The sequence below is a fragment of the Venturia canescens genome, chromosome 6 (genome assembly GCF_019457755.1).
Source record: "Venturia canescens isolate UGA chromosome 6, ASM1945775v1, whole genome shotgun sequence".
NCBI lineage: Eukaryota > Metazoa > Arthropoda > Insecta > Hymenoptera > Ichneumonidae > Venturia > Venturia canescens.
In genome coordinates, this window is record NC_057426.1 from 10,767,789 (window position 1) to 10,791,728 (window position 23,940).

Here is a 23,940-nt window from a genome sequence, read left to right on the forward strand (position 1 = left end):
AAAATCATTCGATTCTGATTGGAAATTCAAACCCAGATTCGACTAAGAACTAATAACAAATGAGTCTAGGGTCATTGAAAATCGCGTACGGGAACGTACCAAAGCTCTACTCTGATTGATCAAAACACTCGTTTCATGAATTCAAGGGCAATCAAACTTTTCTGCCTATTAATATTCATCAGTAACAAATCAGTGAAAGCTTGCCAATTCATGATGCACGTATAACGAAAACTTTTCAGCTTTTAATCATTCACGGTTGGAAGAAAAAAAATTGAATGATTTTAACAAAATCTTTAAAAAGCGTCGCGAACTACGCTTCCTCACGGATAAGCGTCTGGTTTTGTAGCCACGTGGTTTCTTACAAATCATGGCGAATGTGCTCGTCGCGTTCGGGTATCTTTATCTTGCTGCTTGTGAAACAAGCGACCAGTGCAATGATTTTTAGTTTTTTTGTCGATTGTTTTCATTTTTATTTCCAGCCAAACATCATTGTTGTGAAAAGTAAAACTGGTTTCAGATCCCGTTAACTTCGATCCGTTGCCTCCACCTTGAACCACCAAGTTCACCCCGATGGATTTGACCCTCGAACAGAGGGGCGGTGAAATTTATAGATCCGGTATGGAGGTTGCGATAACGCACCATCAAATTTTCTCTACAATATATAGATTATTCCAGCTCGATACCTTCGATAATCGAATTATCCCCATAAATTCGTCCATCGAACTTGTCTAATTACCGAAAGCGCGGACGCATGCGTACGGATAAATGCATTTGAGAATTGGGACACGAAGAGTCCAAACTCGTACCCAACGCACTTTCGGACATTGCGTTTTACTATATCAATATATTGGGTATGGGATCGGAGAAGCTCGCTGCTCACTCGATTAATCGACGTGTAGGAAATGGATTTTTTTTCTCTCACTGAACGTCCCATGAGACAACTGGGAAGAGAGAAGGGCAAAGAAGAGCGACAACGATAAATGAAAAGGGACGCATTAACATTCACGATTCCCAATATTCTCGGAGTAAATACATACAGATAAATATTTAACGATCGGAAGAGCAATGTAAACGTTAATCATATTGATTTACGAGCTCGAAAATCTCTGTCTCGAAAACAGAATGATTTTAGTAAATGCAGATTCTACTTTTGGAAATGCAGACTCTTCCTGTTTTGAGGTTTGTCAAAGACGAAAGAAAAATGCTGCGATTAAACGGCGATGCTCTTTTTTCAGGTGTTGAGTTTACGCGAGAACGATTTGAAGCTACTTCAGGAGTCATTTCCTTCAACGTCGAAGCTATTGTTTGTGAAGGAGAGATCATAAAAAGATTTTCAATTAAAGGTTTGCGGAAGGGCGATGCAGAAAACGCGAACGTAAGTAATCCTTGCTTGAGTGACGTCGCGTGCAAACCTTTTGCTCATTTACTTTCTTGCTTCCAGACCCTCTTTTTCACCTTCCTTTTTCCATACTGTACATACGACTGGAACAGTTGCTTGAAATAGATTTCGAGTCAAAAAGTGGCCCGAGGTTATCTATATCTTTGAAGCCATGCTCGAAATCCTTCGGCCGTTAATACTTAAAAATACTTGATCGAAAGGAACTGAATAATTTACTTTATTAGCAAAAATTTCCCTGCTGCGCAGGTGCAGTCTGGAAATATTTTGGTTCGTTTTTTCGGGTCAAAAGAAAACGAAAAAAGGAAAACTACCTCGCACATTCTCATGCAATCCTGGCAGTAAGAAGACGACTTTTAATTAATTGATGCCCAACATATTTCACTATGATTCATCAGCTGTCATTGGGCAGCTTTGTTTGTCATTCATGAGCAGTTGCTTGAGCGTGCTCGCATTATTGCCACCCAGAGGTGGCAGGTCTTTCACGACTCCTCTCCACCCTTGGCAAACGTGTTATAGTTAGAATGCATTCGGCCCCACCTGTACAGAGTAAGGAAGGATGTTAAAAAGCCGAATAGAAGTCTTCTGAACGATGACAAAAATCAGGATTTTGTCGAAAAAATATTGACCATTTTAATCATTCACAAACCATGAATTCTTATGGTTTTTTTTGGAGTTTAACAACCAAACTGTTCAACAAAAATAGCCACGATAAAAAGGACTTTTTCGCGACGTTAAAAAACAACGATAGATTTCGAAATGAACAGGCCAATTTTATCTGAAATTTTCTCACCATGCAGGTCTCTTTTAAATCCCAGAATTCATTAATTCATAATTATGCGCAGTCTCTTTTTCGCAGGTCCGCTTTAACGCACCCATACGTAGGCTCATATGCATGTATGTTTGAGTGAGAATTTGAAATGGTAGCAGTTGAGAGAAAGCAGCTTAGGCGGTAAAACCGCGGGCGTGAACTCGTGACTCTATGGCCAGCTGAATTTCTCCAGTAAAGTTTACCCCGCAGAGTCCTCTATCTGGTTCCCTGCTGGCACAATGCAAACTATAACTTATGCGCTCAGTGGAGAGCCAACACCAACACTACCCTTTGCAATTCCTTCGAGCATTCGTGCGCTTTATATAAACTCGAATATGTTTATATGTACCAGATATCCACCGCATTACGTTATAACCTACAGCTTTCATCTTCAGTACCTGAAGTTGAAGGTTTAGTACAATCACAGAACCCTAGGCAACCGTTATTCCTTTTATCTCCCCTTTCTCTGCCTTCGGGGTTTGAGAATTTCGGGAAATAGGACTGAAGGGGTTGGTTCGATATGGGAGGAAAATATCGATCGTTCTTTTTAAAGATAACATAATTTATTGAAAATACTGAATTTGAGATGCCGGAATGATCATTATCAATTTCGAATATTTCTTTAACGTGAGCAAAGCCACACAGTCAATTAAAATTACTTCGAATGAAATATGTCTGGAAAAGAGTTGCTGTTTTTTTTATCAGAGCCCGAGTATAATATTTTTTGTTATCACTAATTATTGGGAGGAAAAAAATTGGAGGGAGCATTGAAGCTGCTTACTAGAGACTCTGATTTCACAACGATTCCTTTTTCCTCAGATTCTCTTCTCATTTTTTAAATGAATTTTTGATAAAACGGTACCCACAAAATTCTTAGAATCAATGTAAAAAATATCAGTTACAGTGTTTACTTCGTTTTGCTGGAATTCCAATGAGTCCAAGTCGAAAGTTTTGTTACTTTTCGCCAAGTTTACTGCGTACATTAAAATGTACACATGACTAAAATACAGCATCGTAAGCCGTGTTTGTTATGCTCGATGGAGATGTAAGATTGTCCATGGAGTTATAATAACTATTCTGCTAGTGCAGGGTGGCCCGGAGGTCGGCGCAACTGCTGCCAGTTGTTTCCTTGGCTGTGGTGCACAGTTGGCTGAAGTTGTTCGAGCTTAGCAACAGTTGTACTCTCACCCCATGGCTCTTTCCACCCTCGATCTTCCTTTTCTTCATTTTCACGCTTTTCCCTCGAGCTCAACTCTCTCCCAACAACCATTGGGAACTGCTTAAGAGAGATCGAAAGGAGAACTTCGCTGTTGACCTTCGTACCGAAGTGCAGTGTTCGCTAGAACCCAATTTTCCACTTCGACCGTTTCCTACCCATCATTGCCTCTCGTTCTCTTCGCGATTCTCTTCCCCGGTCACCTCTTCAAATTTCTTTTTTTCCTTTCGAAATTATTCTTTGCTTCGTCCGAGAAAGTCGAGACTTCGTTTTGCTTCTGAAACGACTTTTCGGTCGACTTCACAATTGTAAACTCACTCAGCTCTTTTTGAGATTCAACGAATTATTTTTCAAATTTCATCAAGTATTGGCCCGGAACTCGTCTGCCAACGACGCTCAACTCATGCAGCTTCTGCTTTGCGACTGTAAACCAAGTGTCGTTGTAACTCATGAATTGACATTCCGAAATTCATTGCTCACATTTATCCAACCTCGGTGCGACCAAATACGGAATCCTATACTTACGCGAGGTCCAATTTACACTCGATTGTGTTTCCCAAATGTTCTCCACGAACGATTCCACTAAAGATAATTGCCAAGTTACCACATTTCGAAAGATTTGCCTGGAGTAGGTCTCACCTTTTCTGGTTGGAAAGAACGGACCGTTATTGAAAGAGTCACTTTCATTCACGACAAGTTCGCGCTCAACCTGCACGATCGACACGATTCATGTGCACGCACGAAGATTAATTAGCACCTTGCGATACATAAAAACAATTTATTTTCAATAGGTAAAGCTCGACTCTTCGTAATAAAAAACTAGCAATCACTTTCGTCGCAACAAGTTCACACTCAAAGTGCAAAATCGACAGTTTAAGAATAGTTTTAGATAAAAAATGCGCGAATGTCAAAGGGCGAGGAAGAAAAAAGTGCAGTCTCTGCGGGTTCGTCTAACGAGCCGTGCCAAACACAGCACGGATACTCCGTCAGAATGTGCAGCGAGCAAGTTTCGCTTCTGTGTCGTTCGACTGGTGAGATCGATGCATACGTATATAGAAGTTGAAGTGAGCAAGCGAGGTGTTAAAGGTGGAAGCCTGCTGCGTTTGCTACAACACTCTGGAGAGTGGCCCAGCTGGAACGTAGCAATAGCAGCCAGCATAGCAGATCAACGGTGATGCTAAAAGTGAAAAAAAAAACACGCCCACACTCCTCCGGATGAACTTAACGACCTTCTCTACTTTCGCTCGAACGACTCGAGATTTTTTTTCACTCCGACTAGCATTTAATCGTGACTGCGCGCACGGCGCGAAAAACGATGGACGAGTGCGCTTTTAACTTCAAAGAGAACTCCGATCGTTGACCTCGTTCGATAATCCAAGGACTTGGAAAATTTGTCTTGTGGAAATAGGCTTGTTCCGAAAGCATTTTCAAGGATGATTCACGAATATGTTCCCAGTCGAAAATTCAATTTGTTTGGAGTCTCCACACTGGAGAATTGAACAGAAGCATTTGTTTGATTCAACCATCTTTGAGACATCGTAAACGTTGACTCTGACAGACCATGAGGCCAAAATAAAAGTAATGCGAAATCATTTTGCTGTTTTTTTGTGGGTTCGGGTACATTATTTCGAAAATTCTTTTTTGATTCAATTGTTTTGTGAATTCATGAAAATGTAGTGAAAATATTTATTAATAATTATTCAAAACATGCACAAATCATGAAATGTCGTAGTAGAGTGGATCAAATTTTTCAAACCTCAAACTGAGTAATTCTACTAAACACTAAATTCACTTTGTATGGAGAACCGAAATTCGTTTCCTTTTTATTGTACAATTTTCCCTATTACAACGATAAATAACGAACATTCAATAAATTTGAAATAGTCGAATGGAAAATTACCTAAAAAATTATGGGATTCCGCGCACAGTAGCTTTCATGGCATTTCATATTTACATTTTATTCCTTCATTATAAGTGATCGAGGACGATTGTTTTTCGAATGTCAAGCTCCCGGCGTAATGGCTCAATTAAAAATTTTATAACAGTGATCACAAAGTGCGAATCGGTAGATTAATTCTAATTAGTTCAATGTTATCGAGTTTATGAGTTCCGCTCATCCAATCGCGCGACATTTAATGTTCGATCTCGCGCAATTTCCGTGCTATAAAACACTCGTTTATTTCAGTCCTTTTTTTGCGTCCTTCACACATCACACATCCCACGACCTACACGCTTTAAAAAGTTTCCAGGTGAGATGGGCTTTTCTACGAATATATGGACCTTTTGTTTTCTTCTTGTTGTGGCTAAACTTTACCAATTTGTGTCGTATTTTCCATCTGTTTCGAAAAAAAAAACAAAGCTCCCAACATTTTTCCGCTTCGGTACATACGGAGAAGATGTATTGCGAATTTCATAAGCCATCTTTGCACCGGAGAAAGTCGTTCTCTGTATTGTGTGCACAGTTAATCGAACGAGAGAGGCAACAGACTGGCCACTGTTTCGACCTACCTTTCTCTTTTATCGAGTCTCAATAAAACAACGAAAAAGAGAAATAAAAATGCGGCGCTGTAGAAACGAGAAATTGATTAGCCCGGCATTTCGCCGGCAATTATTAATGACCGACGATCAGGTTCAAAGATTCGTTTTAATTGGGTCCATCCTACTTTAATTGACTTAACGACTATTTTCCAATAAAATGTGAAAAATCAACATTTATTTGCGAACATAAACGATTGACGCTAGACTCGGAGTTCCATGTCGTGGCCGAGAGTTAATTGAAGAATGAAAACGAAAACAATTTATACGTTCGATCCCCAACATTATTTACAGCCTTAATCATTACACTTTTCAATAAAAGAGCTGAGCTAACGTAGACAGAAGCACAATCTCGTTTTACTTGAAAAAATAGTACAGTACCAGAATGACAAAGAGAGCGACGAACAAAAGTTTGAAATTTTTCACTATTTTTATACTGTCTTCGTTGACGCAATATTTTCGCGCCGATGCCGCTGCGCAAAGAGCGTAAGATTCGAGATCGATTTCGGAAGAAATAGGGTACGCGTCTTTATCTTGGAGTGTCAGGCGTTCTTGCAGCTGGTAAATACGTTTCCTCTCGACGGACCACGATCTCGAAGCGATTGGCTCAAGCGATCCCAGAGCTTTACGTACTTTTTCGTGTTCGGCCACGCATCTGGGCAGGGGGAAAAATTGTCTTGTTATTTCACTGTCATTTTTTTCTTCCTCAACTACTTTTTTTTTATCTCACAAGTTTATCATTGTTACGGAAAACAGTCATTGGTTTTCTTTGGAAACAACAAACGCTCGCTGCAAATTCGTCCTGATATGAAGTTTCCCAACGCCAAAAAGAATACCACGGGATAGAACTTTAGTCATGATCCAAATGGCGAATCAACGTTGCTTTGTGGAAACTTGAATTAGTTGCCGGCCCAGTCAATGTTTAAACCCAAAAGCCTGGGGCTCGAGAAAATTTAAAGCATTTTCAAATCGGAACAAAAGGTCTATTAGGACGCCAAATGGTGCGCGACGCAGGAAGAGATGCGAGTGATTAGAAACCACTTTATTTTCCACGTAGAAAGGCATTTGTGGAAGTATTTGTCTAAGGAATTAATCGTTTTGCACCTCAACAGACTGAGTCAAGGTTAACCTCTTTGCAGTGGAGTGAAAGTGAGATTTCGTGCCATCTTCTTGTTGGAAAAATATTTTCATAGATTTGTTTTAAAGTCTCAGCACGAAGGATCGAATCGACGCAATAGAAATATGTTGTTTTTCAAATGCCCCTGTACGGTCATGACACGAAAGTGGCACGACTTTTTTTGTCTCTATGCGCGTCACTCACAGTAAAAGAGATCTGATTGGCTCAGATATATTAGCAACAAAGAGACGGCGAAGAATATAAATTTTTTGCTCGTTCAGTTTCGTATTTTTTCTTACAGTCCCCATAATTTGTGAAGTGGTGACTGGTATGACATTCAACTGACATTAATACAGCCCCATGTTGGTCAGAAGTGAGGTGAATGAACCAACGCAGTTCCATCGTCGATGGCGTTGTGGCTGCAATGAATTTGTACGGAAAACTCGGATTGGCAGAAATTCAATTAACAAATTGCAACGGTCGAGTTAGCATTTTGGTATTCGATTGGGTTTTCGATTCACTCGTGTGTCTGTAATCGTTCGATTCTTTGGCATTGCGTCGAACCGATACTCTGTATTTGATTCGAGACTTTTATGAGCGATGAATCTTGCATGCGAACGAATGCTCTGGTGCAGGTTTTCGGTAGACTTGGAATATTCTACTTTCTGTCCTTTTTCTTTTTACGATCGCAACAAAATCTTTTACCGCCTTCGCTCTGTAGATGTATAATAAACTTTTTGATCTACAGACAACTATGTATATACACAGGAATGTTGGTTACCTTGGTTTTGCACCGAAAACCGAAAGAATCGCGTCACAAGCAGCCGAGGGCATCCATTCCATGAACAAGACGACTATCCAATGCAAAAAACCTACCGAAGTCATACCCCTAACCCCGAATGTCGGATAGGAGAATTTACGATTTGCCAGGTTGCCCTTTTCGATCAGTTCGGCCCAGGTGCAACCGAGACTCAAAGCATTGTACACCGTTGGCTCGTCCGACCGACTTCTGTAAAGTTTAAAAACGACTATAAAACACATGTACATGACGATTTTGATCGACGCCGATCATGCAAGAGATAAGACTAAATTTCACCAAGAAAATCTCGTGAAAAATATCACACTAAAATACCTTTTTATGATTTTCATTCTGTGTAAAAAAGATATTTCAAACGAAAGCAAAATATTTTTCACGATACTGTTTCTTCGTTCTATGCCCACTGGCATTATCATTCCTAACATATAAAATCAAATTTTTAGATAGAAGTTTTATGGAACCCGACAAACCGTGAATTATTCGAGAAATGCAACAAAAATGTTTCGGACGTGTAACAATAATGACAAATCATTTCATACTCGATCTTAATTCGGATAAGAAGTTTCGAATGAAATAGCGTCTCGAAAAATCTCAGTCGATTCTGAATCAGTCACCCCGAACATGAGGTCGAACAACGTACAACACAGGCCAACGAAAGTTGGCTCAGAAATCTGTGGGGCAAGTAGTGAAAGGTCTTCTTACAATCAAGTCAAGCCCTGGATCATTTCGTGCGGATATTATTTTTTGATATTGTTGACCGAGTCGAACTCATAAGGCTCAAGCGCAACTATAGCTGTTAACAGAAGTTTATACACTGCGATCGTCCTTCACATCTGCGATCACCACTGAGACGGAAATTACGGACTCCGTGCTATCGAAGAAAAATGAACCTGTAGCAGGATATAGTTTGGCACACCGTTGGTACACATTCGGACGAACACGGTATACAGCCTTGCACAAAAATTTGAAAAGCTCGCAAGAAAGATGAACGGTGCTGATGATCGATGGCTCAATATCTCACACCAGCATTTCCACTTGGCTATTTTTATTGAAGTATCCGATCGACAAAAGCAACGAGGCAAATTATTCTCGATTCATTTATCGCTGACGCTGATCCAGTTTCTTTCCAAATTTGAGCTTGCCTATTCTTGACCCAAAATAATTAAGGTCGAAACGAAAAAATTTGTTCGTTGGATCTCGTGTTTCACAGTTTATGAAATTCATTAATCTTTCCATTAATAAGTGATTAGTAAAAGGACACCGGAGTTTCGAAAACATCCTGAATTAGGGTTTCGAAACTTTTGAGCAACGTTGTATAACACACGTATACATTCATATCTGTTCTTGTGTTGAATGGGTTCGACATTTATTTTTTGTGAACTTCGATTATCTTTGAGCTGAGAGGAAAGTAGAAGAGGTAAGAAGTGAGCGAGAGCCAGAAGGAACAATTGCGACAGAGCAAAAAAATAAGTATCGTTCGTTTCGGGGAGGTAGATGCAATCGGTTTATTCCAGCAGTCCAGTGAGGCGAAAATAGTGCGGGTTCGAGAAAAGCCCCCAGAGACGTACGTTAAGACCGGTAAATAAGGCTTTTCGTTCTACCAATAAAACTGCCTGGATCTTTGTTGCAGAAGGATTTTTACCTTTTCCTTCCTATCTCGCTCTCTTTTTTCTCTGTACTCCAGTTGAATCTGGACGGAAAAAAATACGCTTGCAATTCACCTGCAGAGTCTGCCATTCCAATGTATTGCTCCAGAATTTTTTCCCAGCGAATGATAAAAAATACGTGATTGACACTTCAATGACAATCATTGATACTCAATAAAAGAGATTCAAAGAGGGAGTCGTGAAGATTTTACACGTGGATAATCGTGCATTGCTTGTTTTATCAATTCATATTTATTGTTTCATTTTTCTAATCGAATTCTCTGTTTTCCATTTTAGCTTCAACGATTTATGCTGCGAGCGATTAATCTTCCTACTAACCTCAACTTTTATGATCGCTTTCACCGATAACTCAAAGTAACGTTTAAAAATTGGCGCTCGTCGCAAAATACTTCGCAATTATATTTACGACTCGCAGCAGTCACGGTGGATTGTAAATAATTTAGGACGACGTTTCCTATTCTTTTATCGAGGGTGTTGCAGCACAAAGTCTCAAGTGACGCAACGATGATTGATGGCTTGCTTCAAACATTCGCGAATCTCTCAACGGGCCACGATGCGATTTTATAAATGAAAAAAATGCTGCTGACTCTTTAAGTTTAATAATTTCACTAAATCAAGATTTCCATACATCCGCCAAAAGTTGTTATTTTTTTATAGATAGAAAAAGACTTTGAGGAGTAATTTTTTTCAATCGCAGATACCCAAGGCGTAACAGAATATGTCCCATATTTTTTTAAATCTTTAACTAAAATCACAAATAAACAAAATACTTCAATTTTATTCATAAGAAACTTCTGTCATTAGAAACTCTCATTCTCTGCATTAGAACTTTGTACTTTTCCATTTACCAAGTATCCAGAGTACTTATAATCTGATTTGGAAAATATGCGGCCGAATGGAAAATAACACTTGAGCAACATACTTGCGATGTTTATCGAGCCGCACATACAAAGTTTTATTTCACGTTTTCACTGTATCCGTGTTTCTTACGATGCTGAAGTAACAGATAATTGCGACCATTGACTAAATCGGCAATGTATTTTATGACTCGTCTACAAATGCAACAGCAAATGCGTACATGTTACGAGCACTTTGAGTTGGGTAACTTTCACTCTCGGTGAGTGACCGAAGCGAACGTAAATTTGTTTGAGAAGCGATTTTTCCAACAATCGATTACTTCGTATCTAAAAGGGAGAATCATTCTATTTGCTTCCTCTTCCTCGCCATAAGAAAGTGAAAAAATAAAGAGTGCGGAGTGTTATTTTTCGCGAGCCTGGACGAAACTGTCATCTCATCGCGAAGCTTCGAGTCAAACGGCGCTTGGACCATTGTGACTGGCTGATTTCATTTTACTCGTGTTCAAAGGCTTGTTAGCTTTTGATTGAAATTTGATGAAATTGATCGCTGATTCAATTAAAATTAGTCATCACATAATCTCCTGAAAATTGTAAAAAAAAAGTTTGCAAAAACAAAAAATTATTGAAATTATTTTTTAATAAAATTCACAAATCGATTCGTCAAATGAGTGAAAGAAAATAAAAACTCACCTAAGTCCTCTCTCCCAGGCAGCAACGATCATCGTGTTTACAACGAGATCAATCGGAAAAACTTCAGCCGGAAGATCCGATTTTCCATAGGCATAACCTGCGCCAATCATAAGTGCTGTTGGTCCTTTCAAAACTTGGACGAATCCTGGAATCGGTTCCTTGTAAGCGGGGCCTAAAAATGGGACTCTCAGAACCACCAACGGTACATCGGAGTTTTTTCCATTCTGATGTGTTTCCATAATTGATCCTTTTTGTTTGAACAACGACGATACAGAAACGATCGCCCGCAAGTTGGGCAAACGTTGGCAAAACTCGAGGACTTCTCCGTCGGGACCTGCCGGATGAAATAGAACTGCGACGTTTTTTAACCTTGAAACATCGTCATCGCTGAGACCGATATCCTCGTACAGTAAATTTCCCTCCAATCCTTTAACTCGAGTTATCGCGCTTGGATCCTCTTGTCGCAATCTCTCGTACCTGTTTTTCGGAATGAATTGCATCAAGGGATTGATATTTTTCGGTATTCGAGGTTGATGAAACGTTGACGACCGTTTTCATTGATTTTTCATTATTTCTGTGAATTTTTATAATTCCATCATTTTTTCACGTTTTTAGTCGTAAAAAACTGAAGAACGTGTGCTTATGGATGAGGAAACATTGTTTACATTCATGGATATGAATTCGTGTAGAAAAATATCGTACGGAAAGAAAATTGATTCTCTCTCCGAGCAAGGTTTGAAAACAAATGTTTCATCCACGAATATTAAATGGCGTGGTAAAATGTTGTTTGGAAAAAGAAATCATTTCGTCTCGGAGGAAGATTTGAAAAAACATTATGTTTCAACCGTGTCCACTCGAGAGCTCGGGGCTCGTAGTTCAATTCTGGCAGAGCGCCATGTAATCAAGGAAGATCGATTTTTTTCGAATGAAGAAACCTTAATACGGTACGTAGCGGTAACTCGCGTGTTATTCCAGAGCCAGATAAATTTTCACGCGAATTTTTCCCATCGGTTTTTATATGGAAACTCGGTGCCCTGAATCACGTATTATAGTTTCGGAAAAATCGTGAACATATACTCAGAAATTGTTGGAGAAATCGTGCGCATGAGTATGGTTCGTGCTCACGTGCTTACCCGCTCACACATTTATGGATATTTGTGTGTGTATAGTATAATAGGTCGAATGGAGAACGAAGATGCATACTCGCGACGAGTACAGCTACAAAAGCATCGCGAACGCTTCGTCAATCGTTTACAACCCCTTGAGCGTTATTGTTTCCGATACAGAATAGCCTTCTAAAAATGAATTACTTTGGGAAAGTATAATAAAAATAATATCAGTAAAACTCGCTCTCCTCGGGTTCTGAGTGCTGAAACGACGCCGAGGGCATTAAATTTTGCGTTTTATTATCTTTCAATTCCTCTGAGCAATGGACCACAAAATCTGAAAAATACATATCCACGAATATGTTCTCTTAAAGCTCCTCGTATGCGTTACGAAAATTCATTTTTGGATTTTATATTTTCTTGAAGTACATATCTGCCCAATGGCCTCTGCAAGTTTTAAGGACATCCGAGAAAAATCTATGAAATCCTAGACGCCGAAGATGTAAGCTCCGACTCCCCCGAGGACGGATTTACACAAGAAAAGCATTTTCCTAGAAAATGTATTTTCATCGACAAATGTATATCTCGAATAGCTTTCACGTTGATTAATTACAGAATTTTTTAAATCAAGTCTTTTTTGCAACAAAATATGAAGCTTAGTGTCATTAAAAAACTGTGGCTGCGAGACCTCGATCGTTCTATTTTTAATCGACGTTCCGTGGAATCTTTCGATCTAGCATTGTCAACAAAAAAAAATTTAAATGGACTGTGGCATTGGTTTTGGAATGTTTCATGGTGTTTTGCAAACAAATTTCTTCGGATGGAAGGTGATACCAAAGTGTGGCTGATCTCGTAAGAGAAACAAAAGTTTTAAACAAATTAAGGGGTGGAAAGTGCGAATGAAAAATTAAAGTATATAAACGCCTCTCATTTCATACGTTTGTTTATAAAAACCATACCCAGGTGATGACAAAATACTCTTCATTCTGTCGTCCTTGTTGAGACCATTTCGAGATCGCAGCACAGCATTAATTTTAACATTTGGAAAAGCTCGGAGTAGTTTTTCTAGCAAGGCTCGTCCTAAATCGCTGGTCACTCCTGTCAGAATGATCTCATGATTGCTAAACCATTCCCCCACAGACATGGTCACTGACTGACTTCGATGTTAAACAAGATAATGTGCAGCACTACTTTTAATATCGTGAACGCGTGTGACTCTCACTTTTTGCACGTTTTACTTTTTCAATAATCGTTCAGCTTCACAAATTGAGCTTTCTGCTAAGACTTTTTTTTCTTTATTTATTTATTTTTTTCTTTATTATTTTTTTCTTTTTCTTTCTCTTAATATGTCAAGTGATTCTTCTTATATTTCTTTCTTCTTCTTTCACGAGTGTCCCCTTAAGATGTTTACCAATCACCTGCAATGCCAAGACTAACCGCGAATTCACCGATCGCTCAAGACTCGAATCGTCGACCCCCCACCCTTTTCATCTTTTCCTTCAAGACTCTGCAGTCAAAAAATAATTCCAAGGCACAAATACGAACGTCGAGACCTGCACCTCGTTCGGAGATTCGACCTTCGCTAATTTTCACTCACAGTCAATAGCGCAATTTTCTAAATGGTTGAGGCAATCTGTGAAGAACAAAGGTGAGAGGATTATGATGAGGATTCATCACTTTCATTTTTCGATGACATCCTGTCCTCCGTAAATCTTGTTTTTCTATAGCAAACTTTTTTCAAGCAATCGTGATTGCCTCATTTACAGATGGCAATCCTTTTATAATATTATTTTATTACACACTTAGCACTTGAGAAGAGCTCAAAAATATTGTGAAATTGAAGGTCACGAAAAAAGTGTTGCGGTAAATCATGCCCGAAGAATCGTATTTTATGGGTGACTAAATTGGGTTGATTTTTACTTCCTAGTCGAAGATATTGTCACTTTAAATTAATGTCAGAGTTATTAATTCGAAATTTTAAATAACTTTTTTCAAATAATATAGTTTTTGGAAAACCCTATAGTTTTTCATGTAAAAAATTGCATTAGAGAGCGCAAAGGGAAATTAATCAAGAAAATAGTGTTAATAGAAAGACAGAAGGCTATGACACGAATGGCCCAAGCCAAGAAAAAACAAAATGCCGAAATAAGTAAATATCTTTATTACTAGTAAAACTTTTTTTCCCAGACCTTCAATATATACTTCATTGTTATTGTGTACTTTTTCGTAAACTTCGTAAGAAGCGTTCATTCTTTATAATAAAAAGATGAACGATTTTTTTCATATTTAAACAAGTTTATCTCAATAACAAATAAGACGAATCCTTTAACATTTGATATGCGTGACAATCGACGTTTCGTGCATGAACGGCCTAAAATAATAATTCTAATGTAGCCATCATTTACAACAATTGTTGCCCGCAAATGTGTTCAATTACGAGTTAAGAATTGATCGAAATTTATTCTTTCCCTCAGTTTTATTGTTATTTTTATAGTCATAGAATTCGAACTGTACTACGATGGATTTCAATCGTTTCTTGATCTTCTGATCTTCTGAAATGAAAACGAAAATTTCTCGACGATCGTGTAAGTTGCAGTTCATCTGGAATTATTTTACCTCCTCTCACCAAATATTCTTATGTAAACGAGAGTCGGTCAGTGGCCACCTTCTGTGGACCGTTCAGGTTTCGAGATCGTTCTGGTGACTAAATCAGTTACGCAAACGACGAAATTGTCTTAGTGGGAGATCACATGAGCTCCGATTTGATAACCGCACACTGGCCAATGTAATCGTAACTCGATCATGTTAAACAAACAAGTACGTTGACAGTGTATTATGAGGCGAAATCGAGTGAACAGGGGAATAGAGATCCAGCTGGAGTATCCCTGAACAGGCAATGTATGATTTGGTATGAAATTTCAAAACTTAATATGAACGTTATAAACTTTTGGATTCTTACAGAAATACAATTAACAGAAAAAAATATATTTTTTGAATATTGTTCGAACGTAAAAAATGAAAAAGTAACGTAAATAAAAAACGAGATCAGACTTAAAAGATGTTTCGACAGAACGAATATTGCTTGTTCAGCTTTTATGAATTAATATTTCGCTGATTCGAGTGTTTTCCTCATTGAGCATTGAAGCGATCTTTGCCCCCATGGAGAGTGCGTAACAGGTTGATTGGCAATAAACTTTTTATTTTCGAATCATTGAATAGTTTATTACACCACAAGGGCAGAAAGTTTGATATTCCTGCACTGCGCGTCACAATGTCCGAGGCGAAGCCGAGGCAGGAATCAAAAAAACAAGATATTAGAAAAGATAATTAATATGAATATTTGCATTCCTATGAACCTGAAAATAGATCATTATTCCGAACGACTATATTCATTTTATCAGCCTGGTCACTTTATTTTTGGCTTTCACATTGATTTTATCTGGAAGGATAAATGTATGTTATTCGTTCGAATTTGTACTGTTTTGATAATAGTGCTTGGAAATAATATGGCATTTCCATAACATATTTCCGAATGAATAACATAACCTTATTCGTACGGTTTGCAGATGACTAGACACAACCTTTCAAAAAACACGTAAGCAATATCGGTTCAAACGTCAAACGCCAAAAGTAAAAAAAATAATTACGTCAAACCTTTCGGAATGCAGAAAAAAGTTTTTGCTCTCGCCGAGACAAATGAAGCGCGTGCAGTTTTGACAGCGCAGAAATGTTATCTTTCGACTGAGGTGTGCAGAGAAAATTATTTCTACTCATTTATCATTTAGCTACGAGAAAATTCGTAAACTTTATCATATTATTGGAACATGTAAATTTTTGTGCAGATATAAAACGCCAGACTTTAATTTCGTGGCTTGTACAGGTTGTTGAAAGCTCCGCACGATATCATAAAATTTAAAGCAGAATGATAATCCGTGGCATTCACATGGACTGCACACGGGGAGCCCACACAACCTTTCCCAACCGGATGAACTTGACGGTCTCCTTTCTTTCGCGGCCTTCTCTTTTCGATCTCTTGAGGTCAATGGAAAAATCCCAGCACGATGCACTTTTGTTTACGTTTTATTTTTCGCCAAGTTCTTTTATTATTTTTCATTCCAATATATGCTAACCCTAAACCGAAAAATCTCGAATTATTCACACTTTTGCATTTCCACTGTCGGATTTCCTATTTCAAAAACTTGCACAGAAATGAAGAGAGAGAGAGAGAGAGAGATGGTGATGGTGATGGTGATGCTTTATTATGCCCTAGTTTCCTTTGGGGCAAGTGGTAAAAACAGTAGATACAACAGGTAAATTCAGTTTGTATAACAAATAGCGAAAAATTTAGAATAGCGAATAAAAATAATAATAATAATTGTAGCGAATAACGAAATAATTGAGAATAATAATTGAGAATAGCGAATAAAGATGTCGTGATGACAGTATGAATAAAAAGAGCCAAAATCAAATACAGTAGAGTAAGAGGTGTACAAGTGAGATACAGTAAAGAAGGAACCCAGAAGGTTTCATATGTGGCTAATTTGCAATAGTGAGGGAAATTTACTAATAAAAATTAAAAATAATATAAAAATTATATACGGGAAATGGAGAAGATAACAATAAAGATAATACAGATAATGCAAGGAGAGAGAGAGAGAGAGAGAGAGAGAGAGAGAGAGAGAGAGAGAGGAAAAATTTGTTAAACGCTCACTGTTAGTCAACGTTACTGTTAAATGAAAACCGTGGAAACAATTAAAACGAGATGCTCCTTGTTTTTTAATTCCAGACGTTTTTCCAATTAAGAAACTAAGTTCTCCTTAATATCATGTAATGAAATGAATACATGAATAAGTTTCAAGGCAAAAGTACTTTTTTGAGAACTTTACGGCGTCTCGTGGTCGTTTTCATCCTCTGATGATTTTCTCTCGTTGTCAGTGTCAACTTCTATTCATATACATACGCATCCATTATATATGTGTATACTACATCGTACGTATGTACGGTCACGCAGACTTGCACATAAATCCGTCTATATATATATAACTATATATGAAAATGCTAACCGGTAAAGCAGAAGGGATCGCGAAAGCAGCCTTTCTTATCTCTCCATTATGCTAAATGCGGCAATTGGTATGTAGAGTACCATTGTTTTTCCCTGAGCGTGGAGAACGACCGTTAAGGGAAAAGCCATTCTGGTGGAAAACGAGTGGGAGAGAAATAGTGCAGGAGCACGCTCGCGGTACGAAAAGACGAGAGATGAGGGAGAAGAATAGAGTTAGTGTGAGGGAAAAGAGAACGCGGAAAAGGGGGGGGGGGGAGGGGAGAGAGAGAGAGCGAGAAGTGAAAGAAAGAGAAAAGAGTATTCTCGCGGCGCGGAATAACACACAGAATCGCGAAAACCAGCATCAGGCTCTCGTTGCGCCTCGAAAGAAGATTAAATTTCGAATTGCCGCTGCGGATGCTGTGCGTCAACATTTTTTTTCTTTTCTCCCCTGCAGCCGGTCTTCGCTCCGCTTTTCCCGCTGCCAGTACTTTTAATGCGACACTCATTTTTTTCATATCATTGTATATATTTTATCATCGTTATCATTCGCTGATACAGCCTTGCCACCGAAGGCAAAGGCGAAACGAACGCGCACAGAGCAAGTTATAAAAATAGATACGAGACTAAATATCGTTTGAGATCTTCTTTTATTCATACGGCCTTTTTTATGTGGGTGGAAGCAACTAAAACACGACACGCAACCAACGTTTCAATCATTTCAACTCAGAACGGTGACTTTATTTTGTCCTGCAGTCTTCTTTTCAAGGCTTTTATATCAGCTCTTTCTCCTACTCGAACAGCTTTCAGAGACAGACCTTGATCAAACGCCGCGATTACCCAAAAAGTTGTAGATTATTTGACAAAATTTTCTCTTTGAAAATATATAATCGAATCTCTACAAAGAACAACGGATAACATTCCCCAATCTTTTAGGCTACAACAATTGCAGGAATATAAAAATAGGAATAAAAATAAATTGCAAAAAAATACTGTTTTTTTTATGGGTCTTTTTAAACGCCGATGATCGAGTCAGAGCTCTCACTATCGACTCGAATATGTTCTTCATTTTCGGTTTCGATCGAGTCTTGTCGCCTCTTAAAGGATTCAATGCCTTCTCGAATATTGGATCTTTCTCACAGTTCTTCGTCTCAGAATTGTACACGGTGCCGACACCACACACACACGCGTAACTTCCTGGCTGGTTGATACAAATTTGGCCATCCTCGAGATTACAATCATGCAAATTACGAGTACACTCGTTCACGTCCACGCAAATTCCATATCTTGATGACCATTCGTAGCCACTCTCGTGACAATGGCAACTTACATTTATACGATTGCGGATGAGCGATTCGAAATCTTGATTCTCTTCACGGTTCAACGTACACTTTCGATTAGCTGGGAACAAACTGTTCGTAATATTTACGAAAAAGCCGACCGAAAAGTTCAGTTATCAAGTTACGTTTTTTTATGCTTACCTACTCGATTTCCCTCGTAACAAGGATTTCTAGGAGATTGAAAACAATCTCTCATGTACCACAAATGTTTCATGGGACAGCAATGATCGGGACAAAAACTGTACAAGGCACAAGCGAAGGGTTTATCGTCGTTGGCCCTTGGATCTCTATTCTCTACTCCATAATTGTCCAAACAATTAGCGTGATTGGAGCATGAGTCACCGAAGAATTCAAGCTCTGGTTTTTCAAGCATTGTGTACCAACACATGTAATAGCTGACTGTCGTTCTCCATTGAAATCGTTCTGGGAATTTGAGACATTTGGAATTGATATTTTGGGAACATAGTTCATTCCGTCGTTGTTTAGGGTGAGTGTGAACACTTTAAAATTTCATCAAACGTAACGTCTTTGCTGTCGACATAGAAAATAATCTCGTGACCTTATTTCTCCCTGCCTAGGCTTAGACGTATCGGAATAAAATATTATTCAAGGAGAGATAACGAAATGGAAGAGAGCTTGCGAGAAAAACGAATGAAAAAATATAGCCGAGTGAGTTTCTTGCGCCAATTTTACCGATAGGTCCTTGGAAAGGAACAACTGTGAGATTATCCCGTCTCTGGGCCATCTGGCAGTCCTTCTGAGTGACGAGAATTTGCTGAGTATTTTTCTCCAGGTCCCAATTATTTGTCCTCATAATTGTCAAAGTGTCGTCTTCTCTCCGGAGACTCGTAACTCGGACAATTCGATCGACGTAACGAAGACAATGATGGAACCCAAGGTCACAGTTTTTATGCACTTCCCAGTGCAATGATCTCAATGGTGGCCGTGGAAACTCTTCGTAAGGACGAGTCGAGGCCTCATTGATGCTCTTGAAGTAACGACGATCGTAATCTTGGAATTTGTGAGCTCTCAGAAAATACGCTAAATCTTGAATCATACGATTCACATCCGACTCGCGATCAGTCGTTTCCTCCTCGTTCGATTCCTCACTTTCCTCATCTTCCGGTTCTCCTGGTTTATTTATCGTTATATTCGGCTCCATAACCTGCTCTGTGACAGCTCCACCGTTCACCTCGATATTCTTGGTCTCGTTCGGTACTGTCGTCTCCGACTCTTCCGCTGTATCCGTTCTTTGATTAATCACTTTATCGACGATACACATACTAATGAATAGAGAATACACGAACCTCATCCTGTTGCTAGCAATGCCGTTGTAATAATATCATCCTCGTTTTGTGATCTTCCTTTGTTCGTCGTTTCATTTGTCAATCAGTCGACTAACCTCACTTTGAATTTTCGTAATTGAAATTCTTTGACGCAGTTTGACCGATTAAGGAGTTTCGGTACAGGCGATACAATGTTGCCATGCCAAACCATGCTAAACGCATAAAAAATTTCAAAAAGTTCAGAATTTTATAAAATGTGGTGAACATATTCTTTAGTGCCAAATTTGACAATACAAATTTTTTAAGATTTTTCTTCTACACAGTTATCGAGTAATTGATCACTAAAGTTGACATGTATAAGCATAGCGTTTCCATATATATAGGTATACATTCCGGGCGTAAGAAATCTGCTTTAATGCGTAATTACTCGATAACTAAGTAGAAGAAAATTTTGAAAAAATTTGTGTTTTCGCACGTGATGTTGAAGAACATTATCACCAAATTTCATCAATTTCTTAATATTTAGACTTTTGTACCGAAACTCCTTAAAAAAAGACTCTGTCAGCCTACGCAGGACGATGGCGAAAATCGGCTGACGGAGCCTTTCTTTAATCAGTCAAACTGTGTCAAAGAATTTCGATTTCGAAATTTGCAGGTATTTATCTCGCACTCACCAGTTGCAATAATTTGAATGAGCTTTCGGTAAAGTCGCAATTGATCCATTATCGATTAGAATTTTTGACATTGGAAGGTTTCAAGTTTTTTTCACCAAAATACGCAAGAAAAATTACAATCATCCATGGAATTAGAACTTCTGGTTGGGAACACTGAAATATAGAATTAGAATAATTTCTTTTCGCTTTATCCGCAGAGCTTTTTTCAATCTTTTCATGTTATTTAGATATCCTACCTTTCAATAACTGACAGTAGTATCTTGAATATGAATGAGGAACTGTCTGACTTTCTCCTGATACGTGAATCCACTAATTATTTCCATATGTCGATACTGAGCAAAGTTCAGTGACCTGCTACAATCGTGAATTAGTCATCAATCAGACTGCTATTAGGTTTTTCATTTTTAGTATTATTTCTTTGTACGAACACGAATGGAGTCGAGCATGGCTTGCATTTGGTAAAATTGGGTTTAGACAATAAATTGTCGATCACTTTATGCTTTGTTAATTTAGTTAAAAGGGAGCAGCCTCCAGAATTGCTTAAGCCTACGAGGCCTATTGGAGTACAAGTACAGGCGTATTCACTGTGCTTTCGACCCGGGAATTTGGCAACACAAGCGAATAAGATTCATGTTTGATCGAAAGCTGTTGAACACACTATTGGTGCAGCCCAAAACTGGGTCAGTATTTACCCATTTTATTGCGGACATAAAAGCACTTAATTCATCGTTTGTTTCAATATTTTTTTCTTGTTTTTCTCTTCAAGTATAAAAGATTCCCGGCACTGCATACGGGAATGTGTACATATCCCCATCGAATATAATTAAAAAATTCCAACAACTTCCGAGAATTTCGTATCGATCATACTTTCCTAGAAATACAACGGAAGGTAGACAGAAACGAATGGTCAAACTGGAATTCAATTTCCGGAAAAACCTGAAAAGCCATTGTATAATCAACAGAATTCGCAGAAAAGTAATTAGGAAATCGATTGAAACTCTACTGCAATTCTTGGAATAAGGGAACGCCTGCTGTACTTTCATCTCAGTGATAAAATCATTCAGGACCACTTGCGCTATCCGGTTTTCGGTTTTCCATCATTCGCCCGAAGTACAGCATAATTCGCGAAATTGTCCCATGGAAAAAGAAAAAAAGGTTGATTAACGAGTGAATAAAGTAGATATTGCATCCGACGTTATCCAAAGAAAGGATAGCGGCAAGAATTCTGTGTTCGCAACATCTCCTTTTTCGTAGTAGCACAAAATGACAAAGAAAATGATGAAAAAAATATCGCTGCGTGCGTTTTGTAGATAAGACTTGATACAGCTCATTGGCGAGAACCAATGGCGATAAGATGATCAGAAATATAACCTTCAATTTTCCCAGAGTAGGGACTGTACTGGAAAGAAAGTGAAGTTTATTTCTGATACGCTTTTCTCGGGTTCATTGAAAAAAGTTTCCAGGTTTGATGGTTGTTCGAATGAAATTAAACGAACCGCATCATTTCGGGCAATTGGATAACTTTAAGGGAGTCACCCTGTGTGGGAGCCAGATTTTTTGGGGTGTTTCCACGGTTTTTTACGGCGAGAAAAAAACATAGACTTTTGAAATTTTTAAAGTTCATTTATTGATAATTCTATGTTTTTTCCTCACCGCAAAAGTGTATCAAGAATGATATTCTGACACACATGGGAATTCGTATGTGTCCGCGTATTCGTGTCACAAACGAATGTAAAGTTACGAAAAAATGTATGTCACAAAAAATCACGAGGTTAATTTATTTATTATTTTTTTTATTTTTTATTTTTTATTTTTTATTTTTTATTTTTTTATTGGCACAAGTCTCGAACGTGGTAGAATGTATTCACGAAGAACTTGCATAGTTGTTATATTCGGTAAAGCTTTTTGCAACGAAGTATAGTTAATATTTTGTGAACGTGCCAGGGTTTTACTATAGCATTTTCTACACTTCTTTGGAGTTTGCACGTGCACATTCATACATAGAAAGTGGAAAAGGGCAAAAAAATTCGCGATTTTGGGCATGCCTGGTCTGGTTGCTCTGTCGAACCGTTAAGCGAATCAGTGTCGGGTCATCCGAATGTAAAATCCACCGTTTATCGGGTTGCATCCAAAGCCAAAAATTGATACAATTTTAGTTTCGTTTCGTTTTATTTTTTCCATGAAATCGTCGCAGTAGTTCTTTCCTGTTGAACACGTGTCAAAGGATTATTCAACAAGCGTTAAGCCAAAATGGTCACCACTGACCACATACACGAGCTTATTTCCTATGAGGCACTGGTAAATCTATATTTTATTTCAACGATAATATCGATCTTTTTTCAATCCGCAACTTATCACGCTCGTGAAATAACGGTAGCACAGAAATAAGACCTTTTTCATAAAGCGCAATAGTACAGCGTACACGATTAATTGTACGACGAGATAAATAATTTTTGCAGCCGATCCTTTTAGTTGGGGTCGCAAATCCCAGGTCGCAATAGTATTTTTCCCTTTTTTAAATAAAGAATCGACAATTTATCAATTAATAAATGTCAGTACTTTTATTAATAGAACGAATTGGTGAGTTGGAAATCTAAAGTATGTTACGATCAGGCTTGTGCGGAATCGACTTAGATTCAGGACTCAATTCTCGTGTCGAGGATAACCGCTTTCTTTGAGATTCAATTTTGAGAAAAATGTTCAATTTTTATGAAAATTTTAAACATCTTTTAGTAAAAAATGTAAAGAAAGTATTCAAGTAGAGGCCATTTGGTCTCCGTCATCGGAAAGATGACTTTCCGAAGTACGCAGCAAATTAATATTTCTCAAGATTTATAATAATATACCACACAAATAAACGTAAATTAAACTCGTGAAGTAAACTCGAAAATGAATAATTTAAATCTTAGTTTTACGGAAGTCAATTCAGCGTGTGACACGCAACATTAATTAAATCATAAAAATAGAGGACTCGCATTAAATTTTGAATGAACTCGCATAGAAGCATATCAATTGAATTTACATGGAGGATTTAATAGGTTTTCAGTTAAATGTCCACTTCTAAAGGCCCTTCTGCTAATTGGTGCTCAGGTATGAGTTTAACGAGACGAAGGAGAGAGAAAGACGAAGCTGTAGAAACAGATAAGGATTGAAGTGAGGGAATTTAGGGAAGCAAGGCGAAGTTTGCCATGACGAGAACGTCATTATCATGTACGATTTGATGAAACACTCATCGCAAAGTCTGAGCTCTCAATGTCGTCATGAAATTCACCAGGAGCTTGTACCCTCCGCCCCTCTTTCTCCTCCCTAGAATTCCTTCCAATTCGGTAGTATTAATTGGAGTTGAAATTTATGGCCCTTCCCTTTTACCCCGTGGGCCTTACATAT

General features: G+C 38.3%; 2 protein-coding genes and 1 long non-coding RNA gene across 3 annotated transcripts; all 3 read right to left on the minus strand.

Annotated features, from left to right (window-relative positions):
* Nucleotides 1-2,748: 2,748 nt before the first annotated feature.
* Nucleotides 2,749-4,786, minus strand: LOC122412071 (uncharacterized). The gene is made up of 2 exons (XR_006261286.1): nt 3,949-4,786; nt 2,749-3,846 (listed from the first exon to the last, which is right to left on the minus strand). It is a non-coding gene; the product is annotated as an uncharacterized lncRNA (long non-coding RNA).
* Nucleotides 4,787-5,085: 299 nt separating this feature from the next.
* Nucleotides 5,086-13,630, minus strand: LOC122412401 (fatty acyl-CoA reductase 1-like). The gene is made up of 4 exons (XM_043421878.1): nt 13,172-13,630; nt 11,107-11,583; nt 7,857-8,084; nt 5,086-6,613 (listed from the first exon to the last, which is right to left on the minus strand). The coding sequence occupies exons 1-4, from the start codon at nt 13,354-13,356 to the stop codon at nt 6,316-6,318; spliced, it is 1,188 nt and encodes a 395-aa protein (XP_043277813.1). The 5' UTR covers nt 13,357-13,630; the 3' UTR covers nt 5,086-6,315.
* A 4,521-nt stretch (nt 13,631-18,151) lies between these two features.
* LOC122412359 (uncharacterized) lies at nt 18,152-19,875 on the minus strand. Its single transcript, XM_043421829.1, has 4 exons — nt 19,287-19,875; nt 18,735-19,016; nt 18,299-18,654; nt 18,152-18,190 (listed from the first exon to the last, which is right to left on the minus strand). The coding sequence occupies exons 1-4, from the start codon at nt 19,873-19,875 to the stop codon at nt 18,152-18,154; spliced, it is 1,266 nt and encodes a 421-aa protein (XP_043277764.1).
* Nucleotides 19,876-23,940: the final 4,065 nt, after the last annotated feature.